This window comes from Scyliorhinus canicula, chromosome 13, assembly GCF_902713615.1.
Source record: "Scyliorhinus canicula chromosome 13, sScyCan1.1, whole genome shotgun sequence".
Taxonomy (NCBI): Eukaryota; Metazoa; Chordata; class Chondrichthyes; order Carcharhiniformes; family Scyliorhinidae; genus Scyliorhinus; species Scyliorhinus canicula.
In genome coordinates, this window is record NC_052158.1 from 127,580,934 (window position 1) to 127,597,400 (window position 16,467).

At 44.4% G+C, this 16,467-nt stretch overlaps 1 protein-coding gene and 1 long non-coding RNA gene across 2 annotated transcripts in view; both read left to right on the top strand.

Annotated features, from left to right (window-relative positions):
* The first annotated feature begins 5,126 nt into the window (after positions 1–5,126).
* LOC119975488 lies at positions 5,127–8,759 on the top strand. The gene is made up of 3 exons (XR_005462775.1): positions 5,127–5,261; positions 8,370–8,486; positions 8,628–8,759. It is a non-coding gene; the product is annotated as an uncharacterized LOC119975488 (long non-coding RNA).
* A 31-nt stretch (positions 8,760–8,790) lies between these two features.
* LOC119975647 (latent-transforming growth factor beta-binding protein 2-like) overlaps positions 8,791–16,467 on the top strand; it is a 55,662-nt gene continuing 47,985 nt past the window's right edge. The window contains exons 1-2 of the mRNA XM_038815429.1: positions 8,791–8,890; positions 11,137–11,283. Of these exons, the coding sequence (XP_038671357.1) occupies positions 8,887–8,890; positions 11,137–11,283 (151 nt within the window). The 5' untranslated portion in view covers positions 8,791–8,886. The remainder of the gene's footprint in view (positions 8,891–11,136; positions 11,284–16,467) is intronic.

Genomic DNA, 16,467 nt, shown 5'->3' on the forward strand with positions numbered 1-16,467 from the left:
AAATTTCATTCTCCTCCTTTTACACATTTTCTCCAGAATTTACACCCACCAACAATAAACAATAATCAGTAACAGATATGTCAATCCCCATAACAATAACAACGATCCCATCCTCCCACCAACCCCCAAACATCAGCCCGCATGTTTACAGAAACAAATGACAAAAAGGAATCTGGGATTACCCATAGTCACCCTTAATATACAGAGCCCCCCATCCACCACCCAACTAATGTTCGATGTTATCCAGTTCTTGAAAGTGCATAATAAATAATGCTCATGACTTGTAGAACCCCTCCGAGCTTCCCCTCCGTTCAAACTTAACCGCCTCAAGGGTCAAGTATTCCAACAGGTCCACCCGCCACGCCAGGGCACAGGGTGGAGAGGCTGCTCTCCATCCCATCAGGATCCGTCTTCGGGCGATCAATGAGGCGAAGGCTATGATATCTGCCTCCGCACCCGTTTCCGACCCTGGCTGGTCCGACACCCCGAATATAACCTCCTGGGGACCCGGGTCTAGCCGCCCCCCCCCCGCTATGCTCACACACATCTTCTACTCCTTCAAATAATCGGCTCATCCTCACCCTTGTGAGGTGCGCTCTGTATACTACGTTCAGCTGTATCAGCTCCAACCTCGCACATGAGGTGGAGTCATTTACTCTCCGGAGCACCTCAAACCAGACCTCCTCCTCTGTAACCTCTCCCAACTCTTCCTCCCACTTTGCTTTGATCCCTTCTGGTGGTGCCTTATCCTCTTCCAAAATAGCTCCGTACACCGCTGACACTAGCCCCTTCCCCAGTCTCCTTGTCGTCAGCACCTCCTCCAGCAATGTGGAGGCCAGTTCCTCCGGGAAGCTCTGTATCTCCTTCCTGGCAAAATCCCGAACCTGCATATGTCGAAACATTTCTCCCTGCTCCTACCTATACTCCGCTTCCAGCTCCCTAAATCCTGCAAACCAACCCCTAAGAAACAAATCTTTTAGCGTCTTAATCCCCTTCTCTTCCCATTTCCGAAAACTTCCATCCCACTTTTCTGACTCAAATCTGTGCTTCCCCCGAATCAGCATTTCCCTTGACCCTGCCCCAACCCGAAATCGGCAGGCATTGAAAAATAAACAGAAATCGCGGCAACACATTCATTTTGACCACGTGTACCCGACCTACCAGTGACAGAGGGAGACCATCCCACCTCGCCAGGTTGGCTTTCACTCTCCCCACCAAACTAGTGATGTTGTATCTGCGAAGCCTCCCCCACTCCTGGGCAACCTGCACCCCCAGATACCAAAGCGAGTCCCTGCCCTACGGAATGTCAGCCCCACCCACCCCCGGCCGAGACACCACAAAATACTCACTCGTCCAGGTTCAGCTTGTATCCCGAGAACAACCCAAATACTCGCAGTAGCTCCAATATTCCCCCTATCGATCCAATCAGTTCCGACACATACAGCAGCAGTCTTGGCACATAAGGACACCCTATGCTCCCGAACTTCCTTAATGCAATGGCCAACGGCTCAATCTCAAGTGCAAACAGCAGGGGGACATGGGACGTCCCTGCCTCTGCCACGGTGGGGAGAAAAGTATCTCGAGCTCTTATTGTTCGTACGGACATTGGTCTTTGGCTCCTTTATATAATAGCTTTACCAAGTTCACAAATCTTGGTCCAATTCTAAACCACTCCAGGACTGCCATCAGGTACCCTCATTCTACCCAGTCAAATGCCTTCTCGGCGTCCAATGCCACAACCACCTCTGTTTCCTTCCCTTCCGCCGGTGCCATAACGACGTTCAAAACCCTCCTAATGTTCAAAAACATCTGCCTCCCTTTCACGAACCTCGTCTGATCCTCACCTATCACCTTTGGGAGGCACTCCTCCAGCCTGCCCACCAGTACCTTCGCCAATCTTTTGCAAACCCGATGTCACTCTACGTATGTGTTGGTTGCAACCCACCATAATTCACAACCCAGAAACTGGCAAAAATCAGAGGGTAATTTTAAATATAATGGCAAATGCCTCCCATTTTGTCTTCAAAATTTAGCCCCGGATTTTGCTAATTACTAATTTAAATGGGAATATGCTGGATACAGTCCTGATAAATACCATTGACATCCATTTGGTTGATCCAAGCACATACAGGCATTCTTCGGACTTACAACACAATTGGTTCCTGAAAACAGTGTCGTAAATCTAAACATCGTAAATTGGAACTGGTTTTCCCCATAGAAATAATGTTATAAATGAGAGATTGGTTCCTGAACCAAGGTGTGATATCCTATATTCACTGAATAGTCAAAGATTTGTGAGATCTTGATTCAGTGGGCTCGATTATCCAGTCCCCTGGCCTCTGCTTTCTCGGGCGGTGTACAGAATTCTATACTCCCGCTGCTTGTCAGTGAGATTTCCCACTGAAGCCACTCCACACCACCAGAAAACCCACATGCGGGGGTGCGCTGCCACTGGGAAAACCGAAAGTCCGGTCAGTATAACGGTAGTGTAATTCACAGAATACAACAGTGCCTAAAATTTCTATACTGTATCAGAGAAGCAAATTTATTTGTGAAAGGTAGAACATAACAGTTGGTAACGACCAACTGCTCCCTAATGTGGCATTATAAAGTTAAAACCAGCGTTGTAAAGCCAAAATGGAGACTAAGTATTCCCGCCGTCATGGACAGCGCCGCGTTTCACGATGGCGCGAACAGGGCCTGGGCACGACCTATTCTGGCCCCCATAGGCATGTGTGGGGAACTTCTTATGCACGCTGGCCCCTCACCTACATGACGCCGGTGTTCTGGGGCAATCCGCGGAAGGATGTAGACCCGGGAGGGGGGGGAGAGGCCGGACCCCGTCAGACGCCAGTCCCAGTGAAGGAGCCCCCCCTCCCCGCCCTCCAGAGTTCCCGCCGGCAGCGACCAGGGTTGGTCGGCGCCGGTGGGAACCTGTCGTGTCGTCACGGCCGCTCAGCCCATCTGGGCCGGCGCCATCGCCGCTCGCCGTTTGCGGAGGCTCTCCGACGGGCCCACCGCGAATCACGCGGCGCTGGTTTTGGGGGGGTGGGAGAATCGCGTGGCGGGGTTGAGGCGGCATGGTGCAATTCGGCACGGCGCCCCAGGGATTCCCCCCCCCCCCCCAGTGTGGGGGGTGAATCCCGCCTGGGGTGTCGATTATATAAACGTCGTAAGTGCTGTTTGGTTAGTGTCCTCCCCTGTGTGCGTGGGTTCCTCCGGGTGCTCCGTTTCCTCCCACAGTTCCAAAGATGTGTTGGGTTAGGTGGATTGGCCATGCTAAATTGTCCGTAGTGTCCTAATAAAAGTAAGGTTAAGGGGGGGTTGTTGGGTTACGGGTATGGGGTGGATACGTGGGTTTGAGTAGGGTGATCATGGCTCGGCACAACATTGAGGGCCGAAGGGCCTGTTCTGTGCTGTACTGTTCTATGTCTATGTTCTATAACTCAAATGTCAGAAAGTCGAGGACTGCCTTAACCAGCAAGCTGCAGTTGGGAAATAATTTTTCTGGCTCCTCTATTTGTTAGAAACCCAGTAAAATAGTAACGTGTTTCTCTTTAATTGTAGGTACTTCGAATTAATTTACAATTTCACTGGCAATCGTGGTGGAAATCATTCTGCTCTGTTTAGAAGTTAACTGATTCACAGTGAACAGAATGTATCCTCGTTCTTTATTTTAAATCCAATTCTGATATTCCTTACCAGGCTCCCTTTAATGCAAGCTAACATTTTTTAGCACACTTTGGCAGCAAGGAATCCAAATTGCAAAATTACAGACATTTTAAAAATTTGCATTTGAGAAACTCCTGGTCCACATGTGAACTTCTCTTCCATGCCGTCAATCCAAGTCCTGGCAGATGATCTGATGGAGAAGCATCACTGCTCAGGCCTCAGATTAAAATTGTAAATCAAACCATCATGAAGTCATTTGTGCCTGATCTGAATGTTTAAAGAGGCCCCGACAGCTTAGGGAAGGTTTCATTCCCATCTGCATTATACAATTGTGTTCAGTCAAATCACAGTGGGAAAGGTATGGATAAGTTCCCAGCTCCATTTTAACTCTTCCTCTCCATCCCACTTCACCTCTGCTTAGTTTCTGTCAAACGGAGGGTAGTGAAAATGAATATAGGCTCAGAAACTTGACTCCAGATGACCAAAGGACATTTTACTTTTTGTTCTTCAATTCCTGCATGAGTCGAAACTTTACAATCAAGGTTTTTTTTTAAAAAGAGTGCACACGATTGTATTTGCAAATCTTTGCTAACCATCAGTAGTTACATACAGGTAGTGAAATTATTTTCTTATTACAGACTCAGTGGAACATCAATGATAACGATGAAATATGTCAGGGTCGATGGAAATATTGTAAATGTTACAGGTGAGAGTGAATAATTGGTTCTTTGACTAATTCATTCTTATCTGTGCCAGCCACAAGCTAATTGCCTAAACTTGTAAGGATCTAAGGTGGTAATAAGAAAATCAAAGCAGATATTTGGTGAAATGTATGGGATAGACACTTAATTCTGGTGCAGAATGAATGTGAAGTTGTTGGCAGGCCCACAGTGCCTTCCCAACTCTCCATTGGAAGGCACAGACTTCTTTCAAGTTGAGGACTGATTTAAATATTTTCTCTGGGCTGCTTTATTGAGTCAGAATATTGGCACTGTTCAATTTGCTGTTCGAAGGGTGCTTTGGGGGATGGTGAGAATGGGAAAAATAGAAGATTATGGGGTCCCAAGGAGACACATTCTTCTGCCCCACAAAATCTTTGATGGATACCCCCACAAAAGGGGTAAAATCCTTCTCAACATAAGTATATTCATCACATTTCTATAGTTTACAGAACTATGACGTTGATTCTATTCACAGGAAAATGATCCACAGCAGGATTTGATTTTCATACATCGATTGCAGTATCTACTCCGATTGTCCTTTTTTACAATGTTTTGTTTTTATGTGGGATTTAATTTAAACAAAATATATTCCTTATGAAGGCCCTGCTAAAATTATTCACAAAAACTGTAAATATTTTATATTGTACTGGCCAAAATATTAGATAAAACATTAGATTTTTGTGATCATTCTTTGCTCTAGAAAATACTACCTTTATAAATCAAGTGACCTACAAAAGACGGACAACAATGAAACAGTGGCTACTTTTGAAGATGGAACATCCGTCACTGTCTCAGGAACAAAAGGGACGTTGTCTTTCATTGCGACATTGGATAATTCTCTAAAAAATAAAACAGAAGGTCTCCTGGGTGAGTAATGATACCACTTTGAAACTCTGTCTTCATAACTTCACAATCCTAAAAATGTTGCATTTGTACATTTCTTAATCCAAAGAACAGAGTATTTTAATGCTGGAAGTCGTAATTAAAAAAAGAGGCTTGAAACTACTCAGCAGGTCTGCCAGCATCTATGGAAAGAGAAACGGATTAAGCCCAATTTTAAACAACTGCAAGTGCTGATGTTTTGAACGAGTTAAAATTGCATCCATTAACTTCAGGTCCATTAACTGTGTTTTTCTATCTGTACACCTGACAGACCATAGGACCATAAGATATACGAGCAGACTTAGGCCATTCTCCCCATCAAGTCTGCTCCGCCATTCAATCATGGCTGAAGATGCTATGATTTATGTTCTTTAAAGAGTCAAGATCAATTATAATATAGTTGTCTGGTCTGTCGGTTATTAGAAAGAGGCAGGACCCTTTATCTCCAACATTAAGGGCGGCACGGTGGAACAGTGGTTAGCACTGCTGTCTCAGCACTAGGGACTCGGGTCCAATTCTGGCCGTGGGTGACTGTCAGTGTGGAGTTTGCACATTCTTCCCATGTCTGCATGGATTTCCAGTGCTCCGGTTTCCCTCCCACATTCCAAAGATGTGCAGGTTAGGTAGACTGGCCATGCTAAATTGCCCCTTAGTATTCAAAAGGATAGGTGGGGCCTCACGGTAGCATGGTGGTTAGCATCAATGCTTCACAGCTCCAGGGTCCCAGGTTCGATTCCCGGCTGGGTCACTGTCTGTGTGGAGTCTGCACGTCCTCCCTGTGTGTGCGTGGGTTTCCTCCGGGTGCTCCGGTTTCCTCCCACAGTCCAAAGATGTGCGGGTTAGGTGGATTGGCCATGCTAAATTGCCCGTAGTGTAAGGTTAATGGGGGGATTGTTGGGTTACGGGTATACGGGTTACGTGGGTTTAAAGTAGGGTGATCATTGCTCGGCACAACATCGAGGGCCGAAGGGCCTGTTCTGTGCTGTACTGTTCTATGTTCTATGTTCTATGTGGGATTACTGGGTTACGGGGTTAGGGTGTGGGACTGACCCTATTGGGGCGCTCTTTCAGAGGATCTGTGCAGACTCGATGGGCTGAATGACCTCTTTCTGCACTGTAGGGATTCATTATTCTATGATTCCATGATTTATGTTCTTCAAAGATTCAAGATCAATTATAATATAGGTTGGTTGGTCTGTCAGTTATTAGAAAGGGACAGGAATCCTTTCCCTGCAAATAAAAAATGATACACTTGTAGACTGAGCAGAGGACGGCAACTATGGTTTTTCCAGGCCTACGACAGCATAAGAAACAAATACAAGGGGTAAATTTAAATTTCAGCAATGGTTTAAAATGGGCGATGTCCATTTGGCTTCCCTTTATACACCCCACTTGAAATTTGCCAATTTGTGTATAACAGATGTTTGATCCAAAAATATCACTGAAAGCTAAAATGGCCCTAAGACAGGTAATTTTTGATTGATTGATATTTATTGTCACATGTAACGGAGCATAGTGAAAAGTATTTTTCTGCGGCCAAGGGAACGTACACAGTATGTATATAGTAGACAAAAGAATAATCAACAGAGTACATTGACAGTGGTGCATCAACAACTAGTGATTGGTTACAGTGTGGAACAAGGCCAAACAAGAGCAGCATAGGGCATCATGATTAGTGTTCTTACAGAGAAGAAATCAGGGAGTCATTGAGGAGTCTAGTAGTTGTGGGGAAAAGCTATTCCTATGTCTGGATGTGCGGGTCTTCAGTATTCTGTATCTTCTGCCTGATGAAAGGGTCTGGAAGAGAGCAAAGCCTGGATAGGAGTGGTCTCTGACAATGCGGCCTGCCTTTCTGAGGCAGCGGGAGGTGTATACAGAACCAATGGGAGGATGGCAAGCTTGTGTGATGCGTTGGGCTGAGTTCACCACACTGTAGTTTCTTGTGATCTTGGGCTGAACAGTTGCCATACCAAGCTGTGATGCAGCAGGATAGGATGTTCTGGCACATCTGTAGAAGTTTAACTTTAATCTTCGGGCAAAAGAAACAAGCAATAGCAAAACAGGCACTCATTTTGCACCCAAACAATTTTTGAAACCAAATGGTTGATTCGCTACAACTCATTGCGAGCTGCTGAAATTATCCCAACCAATTTTCACCAGGTGACCTAATTTGTAATACCATGGCCCTTTAAGGACAGTGAATGTATTGTGCAGACTATTTATGGTTGCCAAATCTGCAGCATAGTAACTCTGTTAACTTTCTCAATTGAACAACGTACGCAGACTAAGACAAAGGTTTTCTCAGAATTAGTAACAATTCCACACATTTGAAAATGGCAGATGAATAATGTTGTACCATGCAAACATTTTCAATGAAACATGGTCCCATATGAATCATAAGTTGAGCTGAAAAATTAAATTAGTATCATAAAATATTAGAAAGCTCTGGGTAAAATAATTTTATTACTGATTGATGTTGTTGACTCGACGTGTGTAAAATAGAACTGAACAATCCAGACATTTCAACAGAGAGTTAAGATAAGGCTCAATCAAGGCTTTTCTTTAATCTTTGAGATGAAACTCAAGTGCCAGTAAATAATCCATTGGAAGAAGTGTATGTAAAGTTTCCCTGGTGACCTGGCCAATATGTTCTCCCCACCAACATCACTAAAAACAGTTTATCCGCTCATTATCACTTTGCTGGTTGGAGGAAACTTGCTATATTCAAATTGGCAGCCATGTTTCCGACATGTGACTTTACATTTGAAAGAAGTACTTAATTAGCTGTAAAGCACTCTGGAATGTTCTGAGGTCATGAAAGGGTCTATATAAATGTTTGATTATTCTTTCTTTTAGTGTCTAAACAAATGCTGTCAATGAGATGGAACTGAGAGGCATTAGTTTTGACATTCTATCTCAACACTGGCTCGGGTATTACTTTACCTTTTTATATATTTATGCGATCCAGATTTAAGTGGTAATATGAGTTAATTAATATAGCAATCCAGAAGTAGAATTAACTGTAGGATTTAGTCCTAGTTTTCTAGGTACTACATCATTGTCTACAATATTGTTTTCCATTTCTACATCTAGGTGTCTGGAATGATGATAAAACGGACGATTTTAAAGCTGCCAATGGAACATTCCTCGACTTTGATGGAACAAATTCGCCCAATGAAAGTCAGATATTCTTTGACTTTGGCCTGACGTGTAAGCCATATATTTTACATATTTCAAAATCTTGTTGCTAAGTGATAAGTAATGAATAATATGAATAACTGGCTCAGCATCTACCCAATTGTATGACAATATCATTCTTGTTACATTTATTTCTTGTTTGTGTTTTTTTAGGGAAAATAACTGTGAACAACAGTGTGTTCACATATAACACAGCCCCAGAAGAGTCTTGGTACACCTATAACAACAATAGTTTTGTACCTAAGTTTTATGACCAGCTTTTGCTAACCACAGCACCGGAGAAAATCGACAAGCTAATGAAACTTGTCAGGGAAATGATGACTGCATATTTGATGCTTTAAGTACAGATGATTTATCTTTTGGAGCAGCGACATTACAAAGTCTGACAACGTTCGTAGCACAGAACAGCACAATGAGTATGTATGCACATTGTTAAATGTTGAAGTATTAGTGACACAATCATTCACAATGTTCGATAGAGCAGTGGTTCTCATGCCTTTTTGGTTGAAGGACCCCTTTTCAAATGGATGAATATTCACAGGCCTTCTATCTAAATTATACAACTAAATTACTACTCAGAATATGAAATCACTGTATGTAACGACTATTTAAAATATGTTTCAAGAAAACACTTATTGACTTGAAGGGCTGTACCTGCATCCACCACCAGACTTAGTACCAGAAGTTTTACCTGGTAAACTTCAAGCCACTCTCAGCACTCCTGTATGCATGCTCTGCTCCAAGGCAAAATAGTCACCCTGCTCTGCACTGCATGTTGTAGCCACATTGTACTCCAACATCCTGGCTCTCATCAAGCCCACCACCATCCATTGCTCATTTGCTTGTGCTCTGGGCAGTCGGAGACACCAATCACCCATGTAGCCCCCCTGCCTGATAAACACTTCCACATTATTTTGTTGGGTCTCCACAGACCTCCAGCTTGAGAACTGCTGTGACAGGGGGGATTGCTAATAACAAACTATGGACCCAGATTTTGCTGTGGCAAGACATCTAATGGCATCTGCTGATTATTAAACTAACCTTTCAGATTTAATTTCTTAGAATGTTTTGTGTGGCAAGTTGCTGAAAGTATCAATTGCTAACAGCACAGTTGGGAAAATGGGCATCAGCAACCTAAGTGAACAGGACAAGCAATTGTTTATCTCCTTAACAAATCAGATCGAAGGATTGTGAAATAAATAGCAAAGGACTGAGAAGGAATTGTAAATGTTGAAATTCCGTGTCAAAACATCCACAGAAGTAAATAGGAAAAAAAGAGGGGTTACATGACAGAGAAAAATAGACATAAAGGAATATTAATTCTTTTTTTTAAATTGACGTATGATATTATTAAAATCCTAACAACAATTAGTACCCAATGGAATGAGACTGTGCATTTGCAGTGGTTAATTTCTCACTGCCACAGAGTTTGAAAAACAGTAATTAACCCATCACATAAATTAAAGACTAGTTAGACTTGAAATAACAAGATTTTACTTTCTGTTAATTTGTGTGCACCCCACAAGTACAGCAACCTCATGCCATTTAATGTATTTCAGTAATGAGGCAGGCGTTGGAGAAGTGCATCCTGGGCAGTAACGTTTGGATATTCCTGTTCACTGGCATCAATTTTTTGTTTCAAGTTGTTGTACCATTTGTTTGCCAGAAGAACTCTGGGATTTGACACAAACAGCATGGCTGTACCTGATGAGAGGATTGACCTTTAATTGAAGGGCCTGGCACAAGCCCAGCAAAGCACCAACCCAAAACCATTCCACTCGGACAGCTCTCTGCAAGGGAGAAGTGACAGAATCAGAGTGAGATACATGAGGCGGTATTCCCCCCCCCCCCCCCCCCCCCCCCCCCCCCCCCCCAATCAGCATGATGTAAGCCTGAGTGGCGGCAGGCGTGGCTTATGGAACCTCAGTCTGAACAAAGGCTGGATTTACTGGAAGCTGAGACAACGCCACCAGATGCTCCTCCACAGCTGGGTCCATAAGCGTTTTCATAGTAAACCACCATTTCCACCATGAAAGGATTAGATTCCACACTGCACAGTGCCCTGTGCTACTTTAGAGCTGGATTGCACCATATTCCTTGACAGTGACAAGAGGCCATCTGGCAGTCCTGCGAATGTAGCAAACATATTAAGAGTGCCTGCTCAAGGGACAGATCTTCTTCCTTAGTGGCGTGGTGGTGCTTTCACCTTTCCTGTCAAGGTTTCTGTGATGGACCACTGAAAGCAGGAAAAACAGAAGTAGATATTTAGGGTGGGAGGGAGTATTAAGATGTGAAGCAAGAGGTCCATCGTTCCACCAACAGACTGCTTTTGTGACCTGGAACACATGCTACCTTTCCACATTGTTGGAACATCTGTTCCCTGTTCAATCAGACAATTGCACAGGAATGAGGGAGGAGCAAAAGGTTTGTGTGTTGTCTGCCTCCATGGGACCAGACATGGGCAGATAACAAATTGTAATTCCCTGAAGTGAGGAGACCAATTTTTAGCTGTCCCTCTTTTAATATATTTTAATTTCTGATGTCTGAAAAATAATGCATCATGGTGTACATTACCTTAAGTTTGTTTGTAAATTAAAAATGACTTCACACTGAGGGCTTTCAGTAACATGGGCTTTCAGTAACATTAATGTGACATTCACAGATAATTTTCCACCTAACATCACTGGCACGTCAACTATTCAAACTCGTCTGAATGAATCGATATTCTTTCTTTTCACGGCAACTGATAAAAACAATGATGAGGTGACGTTTTCAGTGTTGACTGATTCTCCAGATATCACAATGACAGGTAATGTTGGACTAACAATGTTCTTTTTCGGGTGCATTTACAGCCCTATCTAATTACTATTTTGGTATTAAATAGACTAAAAATTATACTTTGAATATGCATTGATGTTTTACATGGCATATTAGTAGGAAGGGATAGTCAAGAAACAGTGAGGAAATAGGAGAATATTGGGCAGGATTCTCCATTGGCTGTCGGCAAAATCGTTAAACATGATTCGGCGCGAATAGATTCCAATGCTAAAATCGCGGCGGGCACCGATTTGATGCCAAAGCGCAATTCTCAGTATCCGGCCATCTGCTCTAACTGCTGCCCAATAGCGGGATTCCAAACAGAATCCCAGTGACCTCCCCTCCTTGCATAGATTTACATGGCAAGGGAGAGTGAACTCTCCTGGGCGCTCCGGTTGAACGTACAGTAAACACCGTTTGCAAGTCATTAGTGGGCCCAATCCAGTATTCCTCAAAGTCTCCATATTGCTCAGCCTCCGATGGGCCGAATTCTCGATGCCTTGGTTCACTTGTGCTTTTAAAAATCATGAAACCGCATCGTGGCTGCTAAGGAAGAGAGAGAATATGGAAAGTGTCCAACATCACCACAGTTTTCTGACAGTTATGCTGCTGGCCGGGGGACTTCTGCCAGGGCCAGGGGAGTAGCGGGGGGGGTAACCAGGAGGTGGGCTTTGCGGTCAGGATGGATCGGTATGGAACACTCTTATTGGAGTCGGCAAGGCAGCCATGCAACTGCACACGGCACTAACAGCCCATTGTGTACTTAGGGCCACGGTTCGTACAGGTGCCCATCCCAGGCCACCCCCTAGGTGCCCTCTGGCCCCAGCCGACCCATCAGCTGTATGGGTGCGCTCCAGCACAACCAATGCCATCTTAATGGCTGGGGTGAGTGTGTGTGGGGATTGTAATGTGTATTTGCGGCTACAGCTTGTCAGCTTCCCGAGTGTCAATCATGGATCCCACACTGTTTTTCATTGGACTCGATTGTGTTCAATGTGGCACCATTGCTAGCCCATCCACAATTGCTGAATCAATCCTGGTTCGACGCCAGTTTTGCTGTCATGATAATCCATGAATTCTGTGTTGCCGTCAATACACAGTCTCAGAAACTGAGATTCCCGCCCAATAAATGTGTTTTGTCTCAGTTTTCACAAAAGAGTTGGATATTGAAATGTAGAACTGCCAGAGGTGGGTGTTGAATGTGTGAAATATTGGGTGAGAGTCTCCGACCATTCTCTGGCGGGATTCTTTGATCCTCTGGCAGCACACCCCACCCATGGGTTTCCTGACCCATCAGGTGGTTTCAGTAAAGAATCCCACCGCCAGTGAATGGCACGCCAAATTCTCCGCTCCCATGAGCAGCAGTCGCAGGCCATTATTATCTTTATTATTCAAACTATTGATAACAGCAACTCCTGGCAGATTCCGAAATGAAGAATCCTGCCCAGGGAGAACAACAGGGAATCTAAGTTCTCATGCCAGCGCAGAATGGTTCCTGGTCTGCACTGGTGCTAGGAGGAGCTACCAGGAGAGTTTACTCTCCCTTGGCATGCAAATCTGTGCATGGTGGGGTGGTCACATGATTCTGTTTGGAATCCCGCTATCGGGCCACCATTTAGAGCAGGTGGCCGGATACTGCAGTCCAATGGCTCACCTGCCTCCTCGCCTCAATGCAAATCCTGCTCCCCCCCACCATCAGTGATTACGGTGTCAACCCCTCTTCCCACCACACGCACGGTGACCTGACCTCTCGCTGCCACCCCCCCCCCCACCCCCCCCCCAGTAATCAGAGACCCCTGCCTGGAAACTAAAGAGCAGTACAGCAGAAACAGTGAATAATCTCAGTTTTTTCTCTCTCGCCAGTCCCCTTACACCTGCTGCCTCAGACAGAAGTTTTGTTTTATATTCGTATCATGGGATGTCTGCTTCTCGGACTGTGCCAGCATTTATTGACCATCCCTTGATTTGAACCTGGGTTCCCAGAGAATTACTTTAAGTCTCTGAGATGTATTAGCGATAACACAACTGTACCACAGCCTCCCCCAGTGTTGATAGAATCTGGTGTTACAGGTGTCCTGGGCGTCATGGAAAGCCAAAACACATCACAAGGCTTTAAACCCTCTCAAATCCTTTTGCATGGATTTCTTTTCACTTTCAAGGCTTCTTTTCACTTTCAAAGTGAAATAGCATCTGGTATGTTGTACCTGGCAGGGTAATAGACATTCAGGCATCTGGATTGTTTATTTTAATTTCCCTTGATATTTGAATGCATCTCAAGCACCCTGCTGTTACACTAACCATAATGTTTATAAACATCTCAGAGATAAGTGCCTTAATTTCCTCTTTCTCAACAGAAAGCCTTGACTTCCTTTGACGTGGTTAAGGCCTGTCAATCATAAGCAGATCTTTAGGAAAATTGTTGGGGGTCTGATGGGGTGGGGTGGGCAGGATTTGTGTTGTTGGTGGGACGGGGCCCCTCCGATAGACTTTGGAGGCACCAACATAAGAACATAAGAACTAGGAGCAGGAGTAGGCCATCTGGCCCCTCGAGCCTGATCCGCCATTCAATTAGATCATGGCTGATCTTTTGTGGACTCAGCTCCACTTTCCAGCCCGAACACCATAACCCTTAAACCCTTTATTCTTCAAAAAACTATCTATCTTTACCTTAAAAACATGTAATGAAGGAGCCTCAACTGCTTCACTGGGCAAGGAATTCCATAGATTCACAACCCTTTGGGTGAAGAAGTTCCTCCTAAACTCAGTCCTAAATCTACTTCCCCTTATTTTGAGGCTATGCCCCCTAGTTCTGCTTTCACCCGCCAGTGGAAACAACCTGCCCGCATCTATCCTATCTATTCCCTTCATACTTTTAAATGTTTCTATAAGATCCCCCCTCATCCTTCTAAATTCCAATGAGTACAGTCCCAGTCTACTCAACCTCTCCTCATAATCCAACCCCTTCAACTCTGGGATTAACCTAGTGAATCTCCTCTGCACACCCTCTAGCGCCAGTACATCCTTTCTCAAGTAAGGAGACCAAAACTGAACACAATACTCCAGGTGTGGCCTCACTAACACCTTATACAATTGCAACATAACCTCCCTAGTCTTAAACTCCATCCCTCTAGCAATGAAGGACAAAATTCCATTTGCCTTCTTAATCACCTGTTGCACTTGTAAACCAACCTTCTGTGACTCATGCACTAGCACACCCAAGTCTCTTTGAACAGCGGCATGCTTTAATATTTTATCGTTTAAATAATAATCCCGTTTGCTGTTATTCCTACCAAAATGGATAACCTCACATTTGTCAACATTGTATTCCATCTGCCAGACCCCAGCCCATTCACCCAACCCATCCAAATCCCTCTGCAGACCTCCAGTATCCTCTGCACCCTTCGCCCCACCACCCATCCCAGTGTCATCCGCAAACCTGGACACACTGCCCCTGGTCCCCAACTCCAAACCATCCACGCAAACTGTGAACAACCGTGGGCCCAACACGGATCCCTGAGGGACACCACTAGCCACTGACTGCCAACCAGAGAAACACCCATCAATCCCAACTCTTTGCTCTATCCTCTATCCATGCAACGTTAAATACTTACTTCCTTGACCCACTGGGGTGTCCACGCCATGCTTGAAAACACTTGTACCAATCCATGCCCAAGTGAATCCTGGCCGAGAGGAGGGGAGCATCACAGGGGTGTAAAGAATCGGGCTTCCAACCCGTTAATCAGATGCAAATGGTTTAAATTATCTATTTGCATCCTCCCAACAGTACAAGATGTGTAGCTCACTGCCGCCACTAGTGGGTGACCAGAGCATCGGAACAGGGGGTGTTGATCCCGTTTATAGCCCGATGCTTGATTATCCAATAGATCGGGAAACCCAGTACCGGCAGCAGATAACCCACCCCCATATATAACCTTCTATGAAGTAGTGGCTGTTCTCCCTAAAATTCAAATTCCTTCTGCTGAGATAAATACATTTCTGAACGAATATATTTAATTAGGTGCCTGAGTGGCAGAATATTGTGATTGACTCTTAGCCACGGTCCTGGGCTACAACATAGTCACAATATAAGAGGGATGAGAAACAGGCAGTCAGATTTGACGTACAGACACAAACAATATGATTAAACATTCAGCCACTTATATTTGGCAGTTTGATTATTATTATAATATGGTGTTTGGGGGAACTTTTCATATGGCAAAAGATATCCAACAATCATCATCACGAGGGCATCACGTTGGCGCAGTGGCTAGCACTGCTGTCCCACAGCACGAGGTCCCAGGTTCAATCTCGGCTCTGGGTCACTGCTTGTGTGGAGTTTGCACATTCTCCCTATGTTTACGTGAGTTTGGCCTCCACAACCCAAAGATGTGCAGGGTAGGTGGATTAGAACATAGAACATAGAACAGTACAGCACAGAACAGGCCCTTCGGCCCTCAATGTTGTGCCGAACCATGATCACCCTACTCAAACCCACGTATCCATCCTATACCCGTAACCCAACAACCCCCCCCCTTAACCTTACTTTTATTAGGACACTACAGGCAATTTAGCATGGCCAATCCACCTAACCCGCACATCTTTGGGTTAGTGGATAGTGTGGGTAGATTGGGTAGTGTGGATTGACCATACTAAATTGCCCCTTAATTGGAAAAAATGAATTGGGCACTCTAAAATTAAAAAACAATCATCATCAGTAAACAGATTATTTGCCATGATTTCAAATTTGTTTGTAGGACCCTGCAAATTGGTTGCTGTATTTTCTGACATTATATCAGTAACTTCAAAATTACTTCATTAGCTGAAAGTGCTCTAGGATTTCCTGAGATCATGGAAGACACCACATAATGCCATTTCTATTCTCGTTTGTGCCAATCCTGGATAGAGGGTATAATATCACAATATCACGTTATATATAGAGCCCTTTGATCCAACTGATGCTATCTTTTGAAATGACTTCAAAATCTTAAGAGGAACTTAGGAGGAATCTGAGGAAAAACATCTTCACCCAAAGGATCGTGAATCAGTGGAATTCCCTGCCCAGTGAAACAGTTGAGGCTACCTTGTTAAATGTTTTTAAGGCAAAGGTAGATAGATTTTTGAACAGTAAGGAATAAAAGATTACGGTGAGCGGGTGGGTAAGTGGAGCTGTCCACAA